The sequence below is a fragment of the Helicoverpa zea genome, chromosome 20 (genome assembly GCF_022581195.2).
Source record: "Helicoverpa zea isolate HzStark_Cry1AcR chromosome 20, ilHelZeax1.1, whole genome shotgun sequence".
NCBI classification, from domain to species: Eukaryota; Metazoa; Arthropoda; class Insecta; order Lepidoptera; family Noctuidae; genus Helicoverpa; species Helicoverpa zea.
The window spans coordinates 2,693,785-2,714,352 of record NC_061471.1 but is presented as its reverse complement, the minus strand read 5'-3'; the positions used below and the strand labels follow the sequence as shown (position 1 = coordinate 2,714,352).

General features: G+C 36.0%; 3 protein-coding genes across 3 annotated transcripts; 1 reads left to right on the top strand and 2 right to left on the bottom strand.

The window, feature by feature from the left end:
* Positions 1–141: 141 nt before the first annotated feature.
* On the bottom strand, positions 142–2,587 carry LOC124640273 (piggyBac transposable element-derived protein 3-like). Its single transcript, XM_047177979.1, has 2 exons — positions 2,351–2,587; positions 142–2,146 (listed from the first exon to the last, which is right to left on the bottom strand). Exons 1-2 carry the CDS (start codon positions 2,395–2,397, stop codon positions 235–237), a joined length of 1,959 nt encoding a protein of 652 aa, XP_047033935.1. The 5' UTR covers positions 2,398–2,587; the 3' UTR covers positions 142–234.
* A 2,098-nt stretch (positions 2,588–4,685) lies between these two features.
* Positions 4,686–7,068, top strand: LOC124640299. The gene is made up of 5 exons (XM_047178012.1): positions 4,686–4,689; positions 4,837–5,009; positions 5,764–5,923; positions 6,299–6,485; positions 6,846–7,068. Exons 1-5 carry the CDS (start codon positions 4,686–4,688, stop codon positions 7,000–7,002), a joined length of 681 nt encoding a protein of 226 aa, XP_047033968.1. The 3' UTR covers positions 7,003–7,068.
* Positions 7,069–7,203: 135 nt separating this feature from the next.
* LOC124640275 (serine/threonine-protein phosphatase 5) lies at positions 7,204–19,604 on the bottom strand. The gene is made up of 9 exons (XM_047177982.1): positions 19,367–19,604; positions 18,983–19,224; positions 18,401–18,548; positions 16,744–16,865; positions 16,136–16,406; positions 15,449–15,679; positions 11,281–11,500; positions 10,790–10,871; positions 7,204–10,425 (listed from the first exon to the last, which is right to left on the bottom strand). Exons 1-9 carry the CDS (start codon positions 19,458–19,460, stop codon positions 10,363–10,365), a joined length of 1,473 nt encoding a protein of 490 aa, XP_047033938.1. The 5' UTR covers positions 19,461–19,604; the 3' UTR covers positions 7,204–10,362.
* Between the last annotated feature and the right edge of the window lie 964 nt (positions 19,605–20,568).

Below are 20,568 nucleotides of genomic sequence, written 5' to 3'. Positions count from 1 at the left end.
GCATATAAGGCCTGTAATAGTAGAATTTCCTTTTCAGTACGAGAAGAACACTTTTTTCAGCGGGTCGTAAACGACCCCTTGGGCACAAAAAGTCGTTCAATAGAATGGAATGAGAATCAGCAAAATAATAATACGTTACAGTTATATTAGTCAGTCTTTATTAGGAACCATTAAGTAATAACATCAGATAATTTTAGAAATAATAAAAAAAGTCAGAATAATGAAAATAGTACACTACGAATGAAATTCAGCAAAACATTTGTCATGTAAATTGACGTTACATTTACGACACATTTTGACTGTTTTATTTTTACATAATGCACATCGTTTTCTGACCTGACCGGTGAGGATTATATGTTGAGCTGAATATTTTCTAACAGAAACGGGTACATTTGTTCTCACTTGCTGACGTGGCCCAGGTTGAGATCTCATATTCCCATATTTCAGGAGTAAAGTTCTTGCAATAGATCGACGAAATTCCAAAGTGTCTACGTTTGCCCCGTGTGATCTAGCGAGTAAAGTAGCATTGTTCACAACGACGTCAATCAACCACATCAATATGGGCATATACCATTTTTTTCCTCTGATGGCAATCCGGTAAACGCCGACATTAGCATCAAGTCTATCTACTCCACCCATAAATCGGTTGTACTGGTGAACAACATTTGGCTGATCAATATCGATTTTCTGTTTAGCAGCAACTGAATATCGACGTGCCTTTTGAACAGGGTGGACTCCAAATTCATTTGACAACATCGTTACGACGTTGTTGTCATTCCATCGTACAGCACATATTTTATCATTTGTGTCCAATCTGTAATCATAAAATCCTCTGGGCTGCTTTTTGCAAGACTTAGCATCCATTAGTGGACACTTGTCTATTCTATTTTGACGAGCAGTTCCAGTTATTTTTACGTTTTTTTCTTGTAAAGAACTTAGTAAACTGGGACATGTAAAAAAGTTGTCACAATAAACAGAAAAAGGTGTATCAGGGTATTCAGTCTTGACTGTATTCGTCAATTTAGTAACAACATGTTCCCCTAGGCCTGTATCTCGCGCTTCAGATCTTCCTTCATATAACTCAGCTTGTAAGCAGTATCCTAAGCGAGTCGCTGCCACCCATGCTTTGAAGCCGAAACGGATTGGTTTTCCATGTATGTGCTGCTTACAGCCATGACGTCCATAATATGGTATCATTGACTCATCGATACTTATGTTTTTTTCGATGGGAGCATACATTAGAAATTTTTTGTTCATGAGGTTGAACAAAGGCCGAATTTTTGCCATTTTATCTCCTTTACGTAGGTTGCTGTTGTCAGCAACATGGAAATATCTAAAAATCTCTTCAAAACGATTTCGCCTCATCGACTTCGCAATCAAAATATTGTGCGTATCCTCGTTGGATTCCCAATACATACGCCGCCTTGGTAAAGGCGAGTAACCACTGAGAAGTATTATACCTATAAAACAGTTCAGTTCATCCCCCGATAGGCAGAAATTATAGTTGTGCTTTTCAACAGCGTACATTACGGTATGCCTGACCATATACCTTATAACATCTTCACTAAAAAATAATTCAAAGAACTCTATTGGTTCACTTTCCTTGGTGAGTGTTAGAACTGCTCGTGGCAGTGGAGGTGACCACTCACTTTGTTGAGTACAAAGATCTCGCTTTATCCATTTACGTGGCCTCATGTTGGCCTGTCTACTGCGTTCTGAAGAAGGGCCATCACCCCTAGGGGTCCTGTTGGTACGCACATTCGAAAAAGAACGTTCTGAATCCGTGATCATCGTCGGTATCTCAACTGGACGAGAACGTCGTGACCTGTGTAGACTGGGTCCCGATGGCGTGGAAATGGATTCTAGGTGCTCAGAACTAGGACTAGGACTGGCTATTACCTCATCGATACTTGTATTATCTTCAAAAGGTTCATCACGTTGTCGTAATACCATCTCAGCCGGCGCAAGTAATTGATGACGATTCAATCGATTCAGACTATCACAATCTTCTTCACCTGAATCACCATCCGATATGGTACCATCGCAAGGCGGATCCATGTAAATATCGATGCCCTGAACATCTTCATCGTCGTCAAAGGCCTCCAGGGCATCGGCTATTTCATGTGTTGAGAGTACGTGTCGAGGCCTAAAATACAAAAAATACAATACCTATAAAACATGATATGTGCCCACAGGGTCATTACCGACCCAAGAAAATATATCACCCGATTGTGAATATAAAAATATACTATTTTAGAAAAAACAATATCTCTTACTCTGAAACACTCATTCGATATCCTATAAAAACTATTATTACGGTAAAATAACATAATACACACAAAATACTTACATTTGCATCCGATCGGTCACACACTTTTTCAAGAAATAAACAAGCATAAACTTGCACTTTTATTTGTCACTCTAAATTGTCGTGAACTGTCAACAAAACTATCTCGTGCTTCAAAATAGTTTTTGTACCAATCAATAGATGGCGTTTTATTCAAAATTTAATCAACAGTTTCGCGGTCACCATGCATTTACGGTATCGGCATAATTTTGGTCGTTATCGACCCTATGGGCATATATGGGTTAAGCCCTGTCAACACTATTTTTACATAAAACCTAGATTAAGTTCGTTTTGTTTTTAATTTTTCAGGGGGGAAAAATCCAGAGCGTTAGAAGTGAATAATTTCTAGGTACACGCAACATATTTTAGTGTTTAAATTCTAAAAATATAATTTTATACAATGCTATCCTCATAGTTTTTACCTATATTTTTTTTGCCACGAATGCAGCTTTTCACATGGTATTTCTTTTCTACACGTTCATAGCTCTGTGTTCAGACAATTTGTAACATTTACACGGCTATGATTAACTTGATGTCATTTTTTAGATAAGTCTACCTCTACGCTCTAAAATTAGGTGTATTATCAATTTTAATAATACATTTTGTACCCAATTATTACCTACATAGACACTACACTTTCACGGATTTCACAGCATTAATTAAACATCCGTGAGGATAATGGACCTATAATTAAGGTTAATCAGAAACTTGCAGTCCCGATTTTTTTCCATTTTTTTTGCTTTTGATCCAAAAATGAAAATCAAAAGACCTAGGCCTGTATTAATTGTGAAAGACCTATGTTTTTGTTTTTATTTACGAGAACAATTTCACGCCCCCAAAAATACTTTAACTGGGTCATTTTTAAATGGGTAGGTTCTTACACTTTGACCTGCCTCGTTGGTCTAGTCGTCGTATAGTGCAACTTCTGTGCACATGGTCTTGGGTTCGATTCTCGGGTGTCCGTCATCGTGCCTGGGAGGGCACGTAAATTTGGCGTCCCTGAATGTGACTCAGTAGCAGTCTTTGTTATAATTCCAAGTCTTTCGCATTTGAGAAAACTGACACAAGACCTTGTTAGGTGATTAACCCTGCAACTCACTCTTTAAGACTTTTAATAATTTTTGATGATTTGCAACGTTCTTTATAATTTAGTTAGTTAGTGCCCTACATTAGTGATCGTTTAGGTCCTACCTTGTTATTTAAAGCGTAGCAGCAGCACATTGATTGAATTCTCCTACGAGATACTGAAATTATTCCCTACGACGTAGTCGCAAATCAACTTATGTATTGTAGCAACTGTTTCAAGAAAAATTGAGTTAGGTTGTGTATGCTGTTATTTTGCAAGAAGACAGTATGCGAAGCCGGCAGCCAGCAATTGATCTTGAATGCTTGTTGTTTTGACTTGAACAATGCCTACACTTCACGCTCTGAATGAGACATAATCGCGGTTATGATGATTTCTTTTGCGTCCTTACTGGATGTACTTTACCGGATAAGTGTCGCTAAGTACGATATACATATGTATGTGTTCGAAATTAAACCTTCCTCTCAAAATTCGGTCAGGTACGAAATGACCTGATTCTCTTTAGCGTAAAAAATATTGCAGTTTGTTTTAACTAATAAACCGTTTATTTAGTCAGATGAATCAATAATAAGTAGGTAACTATATATAATCACTCATCGGCTGGTTAAAGAACCAATAATTGTGTAAATAATTTACTCGTCTACTAGCCTATCTATAGGAAGTGAAACCTTTTTAACGTTTTGAAATTCATGAGCGATAAAATTATAATTATTTAACTTTAGTACATCGCGGGCATACATTGACTTCCCCACATGCTGATATCAAACTGTTTAGTGTTCATTTTTCGCTAGTGAACCGATCCAACGGTGTTGAATATTGGTATGTCTTCTTTTAACGATAATCTTACGTCTACGAAAGCACGTGTCATGTCCGGGTTTTAGATGCCACTCACACTGCGAAACGCCGCATGAAAAGTAAGAGAAACACATTTCCAATTTCCTACACTGGAATTAGGAACTAGGAAACATACAGAAATATCTAAGTCAGTAGGGAATTAGCCAGTTGTTTTCCTACAAAGATTGTATCAAAAGCGTGACGTGTTGTCGTAAAAGTATTATGCAATGTAGACCACATGTGACAATGGTGTTTCCCCATGTTATTGTGCCGGAGCACGCTACGGAACGCCCTGTATATAGACGTATGCGGAATTGGAAGATGGCAGTTATTTCCAAGAGTCTGGTAAGATGGGTCCTCAGGTTCTATGTGTGGTGCTCGCAGGGTGTCTGGTCCTGGCAGCCGCGGAATACAGGAATGATGGGTAAGATGTCTGGATATTTTTGGAGGTTCAATTTCAGGACTAATGATCAAGTAGGTACCTACTTATGAGGTATTGTGCCAAAGTTCCACTTTCAAGGACTTGCCTTTGGAGAGATTTTGGCCTACGTATAAAATCACCTCCCTGAAGACAATTACATAATCTATCTCAGTTTTGATTTCAGAGGCTTCGTGCCCAGTTTTCAGCGGACTGAGGATCAGCTGGCCGAGCCTTCAGCCAGGGTTGAGAAGAACAGAGATGAGAGAGACAACCAGGCTGATAGGACGCAGAGATTTGGCATCTCTTCTTATGGCAGCACTGGGGTGAGCTATGATAGGCGCTTCTATTGACTGGACTGATTAAAAAATTTCAATTAGCCGAGGATTACATGTTTCTTCCTTGATAACATTAACAGTTGAAGCTTTAACCATTGCATCAAGTTAAACTGAACTTTGAAATTATATTGTTATTCCTAATTGTTTACACAAGCCAATGGATAAGACAGAAAAAGAAAGCAAGATTTTGGTTAAACTTATTACAGTTAGATTTCGCAGACCTATTTCGATGGCAATTTAAATAACAGCACTATTTTCAGCTCGTTTGTAAAACATTACAGTTAAGCTAGACATGTTACCGATGCGCGGGCGCCGGAGAAATGGGCTCGTTTACCGAAGCAGCCAACCGCTAAATTCTTTGGGAGAGGCATGTCACTCAAATTATCTGTTTTCATAACTATCTCACAGGCCTATCATCAAAAATGAAAAACACAATATGGCATTTCTAACAATGAGGTTTTGGCCCAATCAGCCCAATACATTATGCTCGAATCTTTATCCCTGTAGCCCAATTTTCTGAAGTCGATGAAGCGTGCCTTCATCTTCCATACCTACTTTTCTGTCAGTCAGACTTTATCTTTTGCCTGCAAATATGTGAATTTTATGAGATACTGTCAGCGGATTTTATGTTCAAAATTACCTATTCCCATAATTGATTGAAACAATAAATTAGGTAGATATTTAGGATCTATCAGTGTACATAATGTACGGTAGTTTAAACGGGCCTTTATTTACTTCCCAGGGTGGTGGCTACGGCAGCACAGCTCCTGGCCTATACGGACCAGTGAAGATAGATCTTGGCGGAGTTCTCATAGGGTCCATCCTGGGCTTCGGAGCAGTCATCATCCTGCCTAAGATTATTCATGCCTTATCTTACAGCTATGGCGGTGGATATGGACGTAGTAAGTTTTTATAAAATTTTAAAATGTGCGTTGTAAATTGGTTTTCGGTTTTTAAAAGATAGTTGATTCTATTTGTACCTACATATTTGGGCGCGTCTAGAGAGAGCTATATTTCTGTGCAATATGTGGCTGTTTGTGGTCTTTTTGGCATCATTGTACATATTAGCATAAGAATATAGCCCGTTTAGACGCACCCTTATTTACTTAAAAAATATTGTAGTTTTGGCAATTGTTAAGACAAGTCCGACTGATGCGACAATTTTGCAAGGCTCCATCTAGCTATTTTATCTACACATTCCTCAGGATCATTCATATCCTACGACTAGCTGTCATTACCAACAGTCAACTGTCTTCAAATATTTCTTCTCTTCTCAGGTCTAGAAACGGACTTCGGCCAAGTATCAGAAGTATTCGGCAAGATAGACGATATGCTGAGCAGATACAACGTGGACTCCACGGCTTGTATGCAACGGCTGGCCTGTTCGTATGTGCAGCTGGCGAACGAGAACATGGTGAACGGAAACGCTACTGACTTTGATGTTCTTTTGTCTTCTGTGTCCAAGTAAGTTTGGTTGTAAAAGTTGCAATATTATGATATGAATGAGTAACCACAATGATGGAATGCTATAAGTACCAGTATCTTGAAGGAGTAAACTAGATTCGATTGCTTTGAGTATCATCAGCATCATCAGGTCTTCTCGAAAAAATATGCATTGTACTGGGTGGGGTGAGGGTAGAGTTCTTACAATCCCGCAGCCTCGGCAGGCGTTAGGGCTTCATCGCCCCGTAACCACTCGCAATATGCTGGTGTAATAACGCCCTTGGGGAGGACTCCCTTCCTCCTCTTACGATAGCTAAAACTGAAGGATAAAATTCATTTTTCAGTTTTCTGACGCATAATTTTATATTTTAATTTCCCCAGCAACACATTGGTAAGCCGCATGCTGGACGGCACGGCAGTCTTCGAAGCAGTATCAGCAGGTCGGTCTCTTGACTCCGACTGCCACTCACTCTACCACAAATGTAAGCTGGACAAGAAAACAGTTGTCAAAATGCTCACTCAACTTGTGCCCTCGTAAGCACGAAAATGATAAACAAGGTTACCTCAATTTTAGTACATTTTTAAAATAAAGAATCAAATTAAATTTTGTTTTTATTTGAATGTCTACACTGCTCGTCAAATAACTTTGCATCTCCGAAATAATCTTTGCATTTGAGGACGCGTATACGCAGGAAGCTAGTAACGAAATGAAAAGGACAAAACAATAAAAAACGCAAAAGACAAATTTAACAATTTTATTAAAGTCAACACCAAAACCTATCTACATCATCTGATATGCTGGGCAATGCAAACCTTGAACTATCCTTACCGCATCATTGACATAAATATTGTATTCCCTCACATTACTCGTGTACTTCTAATTATTTAACATAATTCATTTATTACCTAAGAGTTTGTTATATAAAACTTATGCTTTTTGAGCATTTCTTTAATGTTGATCATTGTTTTGATGATCGCTGATGGTGTTATTAGAAATTACTGTTTTTGACGATAATGTTATAATCTATGTTGCTTACTTTGCAAGCAAAACAACTGCACCCGTGTATTTGATCGTTTGGAAATCGACAAAATTACGGCAACCGATCATAACATCGATTGCCTTGAGCTGTCTTAAAGAATATGACGTCATCACTGCCGTCGGAAGGCAACGTATTCATAAGAACGTCATTTACACAGCGACCACCAAAAACAAAAGTTAAGTCATGTGCACACAGGAGTATTGAATACACATTGCGTGAAGCCATCAGGCTGTGCGACCCAAGCTCCTCCTTATGTTAACACTAGGCTATACTTGGCTTATTTTTACTGCACACAATCTTTACTTTTCTCATCCTAACGGCCAGTTGCAAATCTGTATTATTTTATTTTTAATACACGAACATATCATTAAAAGTTGAAGTAATTGAATATTGATGCAACCGACCCTCAGACATTTCAATTACTAAGTTAATTAGTTATTACTCCTACCAAGCCATGAAAAACAAAGTTTTCCAAACACTTCATTAGCACCTTCTTATTCTATTCTAAATCCAAATGTGCATAAAAACAGCCAAAGTAAAGCCCCCATCTATTGTGTACGTACTCTCACAATAAAGCTAATTTTCACCAACGTTGGTCATAATAATTCGTAAGTAGTAATTTTATTGCATGACAACATTATGCTATTTACTTTAGATTAAAAATATGACAGCATTGAAGTTTCAGTGGCAACTCTTGCAGGTTGGCAACACGTTTTGTGTGACAGAGTACTCAAAGAGTTTTTTTTTTATTATGAGTATTGCCTTATAGCTAGAATACATTTATTTAGTGTATTCAGGCATAGAGGATTTGTGATCAAAGATTAGTTTAACCATCTTGCAGGAGTTGTCACCACATTTCCTCATTAAATGCAGGTTTCCGTTTTAGATCTTATAATATTTTTGTTAATATAATTGGAATAATAAAATAAAAATGCATTATCGAGTTAGATAGTAAATAGTATATGTGGTAACTAATTATATTGTAAAAGCTAGTATCGAGATTTTCATAGACAATATAGTAAAGTACAATACTCGCGCATCGCAAAATTAGACAAGACAATTTTGCACTAATTTCTTACCAGGGCGATATTTCACTTATTGTATGATTATCATTTATAATGATTGTAAAGAGCAAGTTTCTCTGAGACGATTATTCTAACAAAGAATTTCTATTTTACTATTCTGTCCACGAAACCCTCTGTTCAATATTGGAAAGACATGTAACTAAATGCAAAGTATATACGTCGGCATGCTGTTCGGTGCAACTTTCATAGTTAAAAGTATAAAATATATACACATTTTATCATTATTTAATATTAAATCTTTGACATCATTCAGTGATGTGTGAATGGCGGGGAAAATATATATTTTAAATAATAATTAAAAAAGAAAACAAATTCATTCGGCGCTGTTGCAAAATAAGTAGTGTTGAACCTCTTATACTATTTCATTTTAAAGATAAAATACAGCTTGAAATAATGTTATGTTTACCTTAATTGTTTATATATTATTTTGGATTATTGTGACCTAGAGTATACGCGGCTAATTATTCGATGAAATAAGACTTAGTTAAGAGTTAATTGAAGAGTGTCACTAACTTGCTAGTGATAGCGGAAAGGCCACTAAACGCGAACTTTTAACGGTAATTCACATTGAGTCATGAAGATGCCGTATACACAAATATTGCTAAACATAATTCCGTTATTTGTTTTCGCAAAGATATAGAAAAACATCTTTTAATCATGTTTATAATATATCCATGCATTTAGGAAGGAGTATCTAACTTCTTCAATTTCAGGAACGAAATATAAATAGCATGGCAAGTTCTGCATCGACTCGAAAACCAAAGTAAACAACCGTTAAAACTCGTGTGCACTTACAGAAATATTCACAACAGCGCGTGAAAAACATAAGTTTACAACTAAGACTTATGAATAGAATGTACAAGTAGTTTTGCAGCTCGAAAGACAGTGCTTCGCTAAGCTACGCGTACTATCGAGGAAATAAGACTACGCAACAAAAATGGGGAAAAAAGAACAAAAAAAAATCTAAGCGTACACTCATTTCCTCAAAAATACAGCTTCGTATTGTCTTGAAGAATACCTATGCGAGATTTTACCCGACGCTCCCCCATTTTCAAGCGTTTTTTAAGCTGTGTAAGAACTATTTCTAAATTGCATTTTTAATAAGTGTTCCGATATTGGAGCGGTGACTAGGTACCTGATGCAATTTGAGCTAAAACGCACGAAGTTTCGTTGAAATCGGCTCAGTGGTGTGACGTTACTACTCATATTGATATTTCTAGAATAATCGAATATGCAGATAAACTGTCCTGAATATTATTATTAGAATGAGTAAATGCTCCTTACATGAACAAAAATGAAATTACCGTATAAGAAATATCACTCCTATTTCTTATACGGTAATTTAGTTCTCATTTCTGTTGAATAATGATCCAGACAAACTGCGACCATTTATTTGCATTATAATACCTATTTGAAGTTTTTAAATGTAACTAAAATTGTGATAACGACGCCATTTTATGATAATAGGCTATAAAAATCCACTTTAAAAATGAAAATACAATTTCAACTGATGCAAATTAAGATCTCGAGTCATAAAATAATATTTTACGTATAAAATGTGGAACAAAAAAACGACAGGCAACACTGAAATTACGTCACAAGATGGCGTCATTTAGTTGAAAATTCGTCCACATTTGCCGCCTTTTTGCACATTATTATTTTTAATTTTTGAATATAGAATAAGGGTACCACCTACTATTGTTTTGTTTCTAAGTTTGTGATGGAGGAGGTCGCATGGTGTTGGAGAGAGTAGTCACCTATGTAGGTCCTCGATCATTGGCACAGCATGTTGAAGAATGAGTTCGCGTACGCCATCGGCTTTACGTCTGGATGTGGCTGGAATTACACATTTTATTTTATTCGTTTATATTTACAAATAAGTATGTCTGTAATATCTTCAACCCTCGTCCTAAAGGATTCATACTATGTAGTTTATTACTTCCAAGTACCTCTTGTGTTACGAAATTCGTATAATGTACCTATTTAGTTTTTAGATGAACTTGTACTTCACATATTAAGTGAATTGTATTCTTTTTGAGAAATAAATATCTTAAACCGTCTCAACAAAATCAATAAAGTAGTTTTTGGTGTCAGGTACGACCAAACATCCACATAAAACCATTTGCGTTTATGATATAAGTAGGATAACAGACTTATAATTTTAGGAAAAAGTTATAGATAAAGAGATAGTTTTACTTACCACAGCTTCATAAGTAGTGAAGTTCGGTTTCAAGTCTTTGCCATTCATTGTGATGAAAGCACCGAGGTTACCCATTGTATCACTGTAAAACAAGCAATCCGATTTTATTAGCAGTGTACTAAGCATTATATGTTGGCTCTCAGTCTTAACTGGATGCAGCGGAGTATTTGTGCTTTAAATGAAGCGTCTACCTATTTAATTAGGCCAGGCATCTCGAAAATATTTGTAGAATACATGGCCTTATTTATGTTGGGTCATGTAATATCCTATATAATCAATTATTTACTGACTCATGCAGATACCCAAACTTTAACTCAACTATCAACTCAAAGAAATTTTCATTTAAAAAAACCTAGAATCGACAGCAATGAAATGCTTACTAATGGGTTTACTATGATAAACTTTTAATGGTGCCAAAAAGACCAGCTAGAAATCGGTGGGGTATAGGTGCTATATCGTATTATCACAAAAATCTCTCTCTCAAAACATACCAGTAATTAGGTGCAGAGAACACCGTGATGCACTTTCCATCATGAGCGACTTCGTACCCATCGTTCTTGACCTCATGGCTTCTAATGACGTAGTCCAAGCCGTTACGTTGTAAGAACGTGTTGGTGACATCGGGACCGAACTGGCAGCCCACGCCGCGCTTGGACGGGGCGCGGCCCATCATGGGTTGAGGGTCAGACCAGAGGAGCTCGCACATGATACCTGGGGAATACAATTGGGTATTTGACTAGGTCTAAAATAAAATACTTTATCATATTCATTTGGCAAAGCATCTTAAAATAATGACACTTTCATTTATCATTTTGATGGAAATAATACATTAGATTTTTTATCGTTGTTTTAAGGAAAATAAATATACAGCTTCATGTGAAAAATCTGTGACGTCATAATTCACATTTTCATATAAATTGCATAAAAAGTAATCGTCTTTGTCAATTCATTAAAAGTATTGAATTTGACTAGTTGTCAAATACCGAATCATGGGTTTAACTAACTTCTAACAGGGTTCCACCCGTATCCAGGGGAAACCATTTCCTCGATAAATGGGCTATGTATGTCACCGTAAGATTACAAACATCGTTAGATTACAATCTATCTCGAGAGATTGTAAACTGTCGAATTATTGTAAACCGTAACACCTGATTGCAATTTAACGCATTATTTTTCGCTATATTATAATCTATCGATGAGAAATTGTCAAATTGTCAACTGTCCGAAAGCTCTCCCTGATTGGTCAGTCTTTTTGTAAGATCGAGAGCGATGTAGAGCGGTCAAATTGTCAACTGGCGTAGAACGGAATGCATCTTGCGCGCTGATTGGTATAGTTCGGCCATTCAGAGAATGCGTTCCTGACACGTCGCGATTGAACTGACGACGTAACTTTGCAATGGCGTTGCAGTTACGATAAAAATATTTTTGCTGGTTGTTTACCGTTTTAACAATTGAGGAGCATTAAAACAACATTATTATATCAATAATCAATGAATGTTATAATTTTGTGCCAAACTGAGTGTCAAATAACTTGGTAAACAATATTTTTCTAAATCTATACTGCGCTATTACAAGGTTATGTCAGCGGTTTATATTTTGTAGTGCTGTGCTAAAAATAACAGGCAAGTATCGTAATCTGTTCTTATACAGTTATAATATAAAATAATACGTTTTGATTTTCTTTTTAAGAATTGGAAAATAATGGACTATAAGACTTAATTATAACTTTTATGAAATATAAAAATAAAACTATGACCAAACCGCATTTTTATACTTAGATTAAAAATGGTAACCCAAATGGCGTTATGGGCCGCCATTTTGTGACGCTAAAACAGTCGTCCGTTGTCGTTTCGTGCGCATAGACCACGTTTTTCAAGTGTTTTCGATCTGTTTTTATTTGATTACCCGGCTTTTGTTAGACCGAGATATCAGGATTGATTCTGTTATTGATAATAATATAATTATACATTTAGGCGAAGATGATGATGAAGACACCACCTCCTCAAGCAACTCGGAGTCTGATTAATATTCTGTTCGCACATTCAATTCAATGTACTTGTAACAAAGAATAAATAAAACAATTTTATTATATGAATATTACCTTTTTTTGGTTTCCACTTAAATAACTAAAATATAAAACAAATGATTCCGCCAATTTAAAACGAAAATAATCTTAAAATAATGCGGCGGTTCATTTTGAAGGAACGGTAACGAACTCAGTGTTATGTTGTGCCCATCACTAGTCGTGACTAACTGATAGGTGTCAGGATCGCATTCTCTGAACGGCCGAAGTATAGAACGTCAAAAAAGACAATGTTCTTTGCAACTCCCGGTGTCACAGCTCTTTGACGTGCAAAAATAAGTGACGGTTTAATTTTTTATAAAATCGAAAATTGTACTTAATTTTTAAGACTCAAATTACACACAATTAAAAATTGTATTAAAAATTGAAGTTAGTGACGAAAACGAATCGCTGCAAAACCGACTCCACGTAGTCTTGTCTGCCCTACCCCTAGAGTGCAATTCAAAACCGCGTAGGCGCGGAGGGGCGAGGCGGCCTGCGAGCTGAGGCGCAGGTAGTTTCAGCGCTCGCCGCCGCGGCTGAGGCTGGCCGGCTCCGCCGGCCAGCAAGCCGAAGCTGCGGTGGTGAGCGTGAAAACCATCTGCGACGATAAGCTCGCATGGGACCGCCGGAGCCCCGCAGCGCCGGAGCCGTGACAGAAGTTATGCTTGCTGCATGTTGCATGCTTACTTCCATGCTGGGTCAATTAATATGGGATGTGTTATATTTTAAACAAAAAACTCAGTAGGTACGAGTTAAAAAATTAGAAGGTAAATAAATATTTTTATGATGTCATTTAATAGTATTTAAGAAGTTTACTGTTAGAATGCATGCTACAAAGGACAATGGGCAGATTGGTATACCCCACCAATAGCAATGTCATATATATCATTGGATAGGCCTTTTTATGTAGAACAACATTTACTATGACAGCTTTGCTGAAATGTTTGTCCGTTCTGAGATATAGATCAAAAACTGTGCAAAAGTTAGAACTAAGTAATCTATTGATAACTCAAGTTTTTAAAGGAAAATCTAAGTACTACCAAGTGTAAGTCTTGTAAGTGCTACCTGCTGTGCCCGTTAGGGTCCATAATTGTTACTATTATGTAGCATTTCAACCTTTTATTGTATCAACTGGATTTTGGGCGTAATGAGAAACCGCACCAATAGCAAAGTCATATATATCGTTGGATAGGTCTTTTTAATTGGAACAATATTTACAATGACAGCTTTGTTCTATTGTTTGTCCGTTATAAAAGGTTGAAATGCTACATACCTAATAGTAACAATTATGGACCCTAACGGGCACAGCAGGTAGCACTTACAAGACTTACACTTGGTAGTACTTAGATTTTCCTTTAAAAACTTGAGTTATCAATAGATTATTTAGTTCTAACTTTTGCACAGTTTTTGATCTATATCTCAGAACGGACAAACATTTCAACAAAGCTGTCATAGTAAATATTGTTCTACATAAAAAGACCTATCCAATGGTATATATGACATTCCTATTGGTGGGGTATACCAGGTCCCATATATTTGTGCCCATTGTCCTTTAGATGCAAAAAAATAACCATCATGCTGAGTTGTATTTAGAGTGGAAGATAACTCGTGGCTAAGATAGTATTATTTAGATGCTCGACGCTTTATTAATTGTGGCTGACTTAGTAATTTAGAAGGCAACATACATTTTTGGGGGCGAATAATGATATTAAAAAGAAGCCTGTTTAATTAGCACCCCTTTTATTTTATTTTTAAATATTAGTTTGTATTTGAAGACAAAATACCTAACTGTATTTTTATAAGAGTTATTTTTATATAAATTTAATACTTGAAGAATTTTTGAAGAGCATTTATTTTATTTAACTGACACCTCTATTTCATTCCTAACTCTACGGGAACTCCATGGGAACAGAACGGCTGGTCGTGATTGGTCGATCTTACAAAAAGACTGACCAATCAGAGAGAGCTTTCGGACAGTTGACAATTTGACAATTTCTCATCGATAGATTATAATATAGCGAAAAATAATGCGTTAAATTGCAATCAGATGTTACGGTTCACAATAATTCGACAGTTTACAATCTCTCGAGATAGATTGTAATCTAACGATGTTTGTAATCTTACGGTAACATGTATATTACATTTGAGTAAACTAAAGGTACACGCAAGACTTTTATTTAAAACTCAGTTAAAAAATAAAATAAACCTAAAATCAATGTAACTACAACAATAAAAATAACTCAAACAGTTGAGCCATTATTTTAAGTGTGGTAGTAAATTTTTAAAATATTATTTGTGTAAGAAGTCTTATCAAGATTGTTTACGTTTATTTAAGTGAGCCTAATCAAATGAAATATAGTACCGATTTTTTTAATCGCATCGAGATAAGCGAATCTGGTAAACAAACAAAACTGTTGAGGTAATATTGTAATATTTTATATTATAGATTTTAGGGTTAGGCCCATTCAATCAAAGTAAAATATCATCACAGTAGTTGCACAGTTCCAAATAATTGGTCTCATGGAGAAGTGCCAGCAAGAAACTCCAAGGAAACTCTCATGAGTATCATTCTCTATTCAAAAACACAAACTCACCATCCTCAGGCGGCTGCTTATTCCTGTCCACCTTCCTGATATCATCGAGCGTGACGTCATCCTTGGAGAACAGACCGCCATGCATCACCATCACCCGGCTATTGATGCAGTGGGCTAGTGGCAGCCAGTTGTACACCTCGGTGAACAAATCAGCCATTTGAGATGTGTATTTGGAGGAAACTTCACCTCGGAAGCCGTACATGCGGTTCATGTCCAGGGTTTCGTGGTTTCCTGAAAGATTTTATGGTTATTATTCAGTAAGTAAGAAGCTCGTGGTTTACTAATAGCCGCATGATGTGATCGACCATACAAGTGATGCAACACTAGGCTCGCTATAAAGCTATACATTATAAAATTTATGTCACATAGCGTGAAGACTAAGTCGCTAGGATGGAGCAATAGGTTAGCGAGTTTAAGAAACATTATTTTTACGACTCATATAAAAGCCAGCAGCCTCATAGATTTGTGACGGCATTGCAATGCTCAGAGCTCATGGCTTATATCTATAGTATTACTAACAAAATATGGACAAAAAAGTCTGAAATAAAGAATTTGAATTGAATTGAATTATATCTCAACTGGATTTTTATCTCATACATATTTGTACATAATTAAATTGATCAAAGATGCAAGTTGTGTTTTCTAATTATAGGGTGAAATTAATACAAATATTTTACATAAACTCACCTCGAGACATATAGAAATGATCGGGGAACAGCAACTTAAAACTGAACAGTGTAAAAATACACTCCACACTGAATGATCCTCGGTCCACAAAGTCTCCGTTGAAGAGGTAAGGATTGGTCTCCGAAGGTAGACCGTTCAACTTGAATATGTTCATCAAGTCATAGTACTGGCCGTGGATGTCTCCGCAGACAGTGAACTTGGCTTCATCAGCAACTTTGATGTCTACCAGAGACGGTTGCTTTTGTAGGTAGGCTTTGACATCAATGAGTATCTGGAAATGAATTCATAATCAAAAAGATTTCAATATAGCATTGGTTCTTCAGTCTCGGTTAGAACAAAAACGAAAGAGTGGCGTTTCCACCCATGTCAAGCATCAAAGTCAAATCATTTAGGCCTTTACAAGCACTAATGAACATAAAAAATATTGTCTAGCAATTGCAAAATTAAATGCTATGAAAAGACTTTTATTAAAGAACCAATAAAATAACTTTCTTCACACTTATTCTTTTACTTTCTCTATCAACCATGCATTCTATCGAGCCTCATGTTATAGAGGCTGGCATTTTACCATTTATTGGCCAAAAGGCAGATTTATCAATGTTAATTACCTTGTAAGCATATTTCTTATGTAATTTCTTCTGTTGTTTATAGAACTCCATCAGCTCAGTGACAAACTTGAGGGTCACCTTCCCATCCTCAAGTGCTGGACCGACATATTCATCTTCAATGGCTGGTAACAAAATAACCAATTAAGATTTTTTTGCTTTACCGTATACAACTATAACTAACAATTTTAATTCAATTTGTAAGGCTGGTCGTCAAGACTCCAAGAGTTTGTCTATAGCAGAATCAATAAATAGAACTAGAGCTCAAAGTCAAAGGTTTTTATATCAGACCTATGTATTACAGGTTTTTAAGAAACGTCAAAACCTTTTGGAAGAATCTCTTTTCCAAAAGAAGTGTTGACAATATTTTATATGTAGCAGGTAGCTAATCAGAGATTGTTTGTGGAGCATCGCAGCATTCTTAATATGGATTTTTTTTAAAATTTAAAATGTTGTTATCTACCAAAGAATTCGATAGTTGGGGATAGAATGAGATTTTGCTTGTTTGATTTAAACACATTCGATGTTGATAAGTTCTACCTGATGAAACATTTTTGTCGCTCATCAGCAATGTTAATGAATTGTTGTTAAACAAAAGTCAGAGAAACAGAAAGGGAATTCAGAGAACAGAGGCTCATGAATACAGTGCTTGAGGCTAAATGCAAAACACAGAGCAAGCAGTAAGGCCGCGAACGCACAGGCAGGTGGCTTGCTTAGCGCCTAGTGCCTAGCGGCTTTCATCCTGGCTATTCGACTAGCTAGGCGCTAAGCGCGCAGTGCAGCCGGTCGCGTTCATTTTAGAACGTTCGTGTTAGGCCGCGAACGCACAGGCAGGTGGCTTGCTTAGCGCCTAAAGGATCTGTGTTTTGGGACTGTCTTTTAGTTAGATGTTCAAAAACTGCTGATTTATCAGCCTAATTTGAATAAACGTTTTTGGGTGTTTTAAGGTCAATGGCTTAAAGTTAACAACACCGCAATAAGCGATCAATAATTAAAGTCCATTAATATTCAGGCTGGTCAAGATAAAACTACCACAACCAATAGAATAAAAGAACCAATAGATTTCGGTTTTGTTATCATTACAAGTTTATGATAATTTCTGTCATCACTATCTGATTTGTATAGGCACAGTATTTGGGCCATTACTTTGTTAGTACCTTATAGTTTTCTCTATAGAATATTTCCTTAGGTATAAAATGATGATTATGTCGTTGTTTTTTTGTTTAAATACATTAACTTACATGCCGACCCCAAATGAAATTGGGATAAGGGCAGGAGGATGATGATGATGATGACATTAACTATAAAAGTTTATAAGAATTCAAGATATGTTCTTCAAAATGTTTACTGTATGGATTCCATATTAAGCCCTAGTATGGATCTTAAAGCATATTTGCCAGAAAAAAGTGGAGTTAATCTTGTCTCGTTCACTGTGTTAGGTAACAAAGAGAATTAAGACTGCAATTGTGTTTTCAAAGTTTTTTCTTACTTAAGGGCAACCCAGAGGTTCTATTACCCAATTACAGACACCAGCTGCAAAAGAGGTTGAAGTTTGTGTTGACAAGAACATGTTAGCCATTTCGTTTCTTGCTGTATTCAGTTGATTCTCACCCAGATCTGTGTTTTGGTAAATAAATACAAACAGTTAAGAAATACTTACTCATGGCGTCTAAGTTGATAGAGTCAGCTATGTTGACCTCCTTCTTGTCAACAGAAATTGCCTTTTCGAAGGCAATTTTCTTAACTATCTTATTGCATTCAGTGTACTTCATTTTTGCATCTTGGTCATTTGGCCTAACTTTGGTTACCTGTTAATGTTATAATCAACATTAAATGCTATGGTATTGCCGCTTTGTTAAAGGGAGGAAAATAACTATTACATTAAGTATAATTAAGTTGTACTGAAACAGCTATGAACTGCTTCAAACCAATTTCATAGATTGTCTACATATCTACTTGTAAACAAATCAACTAATGTTAAATAGTTTTCATTTTTGCCCCCGTTTCTCTTGCGTTAATTGTGGTGTAAAATGTGGTCCAGCCGATTAGTTGCTAAGACAACATAAACTCTTCATTATACCATTTATAAACACAAAGAGATCTACAAATACTCCGTGCAGTATAAAATACAATGTACCATAATGACTTACATTATAAAATTTGTTGTTATAATATTTGAGAGATGATTATAAAGTTTCCACTAAATTTTCAGCATGAAGACGAAAATAAGAAAAATACTTACGAATTCAAAATCCTTAAGCGCTAGTTTGTACTTTCCTAGGGACATGTATGCCGCCGCCCGTCTGTAATAGGCCTTCGTGTACGCTCGGTCCAGTTCTATCGCCTTCGACGCATCGCTCAGGGCGTAACCAAAGTTCTCCAGCCTCAAGTTAGCTATACTCCTATTTGCGAAGTACACCGCATTCTTCGGGTTCTTCTCAATAGCTTTTGAATACAACTCGATGGCATTATTGTAACTCTGTTCTGAAATTTGAGGTTATGTCAGTCAGATTTTGTTCTATTCCTGTCACGATCAATATCCATATCATAATCATACTTAGACCATATTTTAAGCTGATTAACATCGCTGAGGTACATTGTGTTTAATAAATAAAAAAATACTTACTTTTAAAATACTCATTAGCTTCATTCTTCAATTTGTCCGCTGCCTCTATGTCTTCTTGGGAGATAGGCCCGGTAATTTCTTCATTAGTAGCCATTGTTACAATATTGGTATACTCAATCGCGTTATATAGTAAAATAATGGCTTAATCATAAGAAATGTGATTTCCTCTCATACATTTACATGATATCCGCAATTCATGAAAAAATAATTGACAGATTAATGAACGTGATCGAATTCTTGAATGAATTTGTTTGTCATGTGAATGAATGAAATGAATATCACAGTCATACAAGAGCTTAAATTTTTTAGAACTTTTCACTACATTTATTTTAATCCTTATCTTTGAAATTATAAATAAATGAAATATAAAGTTAAATAAGCCAACACCTATCTATATATTTCATTAACAATTTTATTTTGCTAACTATAACATTAGTTCTAGGCATAGATAATGAATGTTATGTAGTCTATGGATAAGCAGCACGAGTACCGCCATAATCAAATACAAATAAAAGAAAATGAGGAAAAACAAATGAATAATTAATTGTAGGATTGTAGGTGATACAAGTGGATTGGACGCTTACTACATAAAAAATGTTAACTTATTATTGTGAAACCATGGCTAAGTGTTGTCATTGCAAAACTGAGAATTGTGGGTTCCTATGTTCCTTACCTACACACAAACCAGTAAAACTTTAAATTAGATGAAGCTGATTTTTATATTTTTGTACGTTCCCTTTCTCTTGACTCTTAAAACAAAAGATAGGTACTTATATGATTTTTAACGAGCTTCTATTTATGTTAATTGTAAGTAAAGGCTTATAGTATTTTGGACAAACCCTTCAAAACCTTAAAGCATATTATGTATTTCTGTTTTCAGATTTTTGAAAATCATAATTTCACTAAAGAGTTGCTGATTTCAGCGGTTAATTTGACATTTATCGAATTTAATATGGCTGAACCACGGCTGAACTGAAATTATGCTGCTATCTATTTTTAAAGGTAGGTAAAGGTGCATAGGTGTGTAGTTACTATATACTTTTATTATTTTGTCAAAATCTTGATTTTAGATTTAAAAGCGTGGGTCCTTTGAAGGGTTAGCCGAATAATTGAACGGATATTTTAACGGCTGCTACATAAAAGACTAACAATTTTATTTGGGCGTCGCGGCGTAATAAATTATGAGTACCTACCTAGGACCA

What these genes read in the sequence shown, in the direction of transcription:
- LOC124640273 (XM_047177979.1), bottom strand. Translation starts at nt 2,397, where the DNA reads ATGCTTGTTTATTTCTTGAAAAAGTGTGTGACCGATCGGATGCAAAT. An exon ending in GTGACCGATCGGATGCAAAT is followed by an intron (nt 2,147 to 2,350) that starts GTAAGTATTTTG and finishes TTTGTATTTTAG; the next exon opens with GCCTCGACACGTACTCTCAA.
- LOC124640299 (XM_047178012.1), top strand. An exon ending in CTTCTTATGGCAGCACTGGG is followed by an intron (nt 5,010 to 5,763) that starts GTGAGCTATGAT and finishes TTTACTTCCCAG; the next exon opens with GGTGGTGGCTACGGCAGCAC. An exon ending in CTTTTGTCTTCTGTGTCCAA is followed by an intron (nt 6,486 to 6,845) that starts GTAAGTTTGGTT and finishes TAATTTCCCCAG; the next exon opens with CAACACATTGGTAAGCCGCA.
- LOC124640275 (XM_047177982.1), bottom strand. Translation starts at nt 19,460, where the DNA reads ATGGCTACTAATGAAGAAATTACCGGGCCTATCTCCCAAGAAGACATA. An exon ending in ATAAGAAATATGCTTACAAG is followed by an intron (nt 16,407 to 16,743) that starts GTAATTAACATT and finishes ATTCATTTCCAG; the next exon opens with ATACTCATTGATGTCAAAGC. An exon ending in TAAGCAGCCGCCTGAGGATG is followed by an intron (nt 11,501 to 15,448) that starts GTGAGTTTGTGT and finishes TGTATTCCCCAG; the next exon opens with GTATCATGTGCGAGCTCCTC.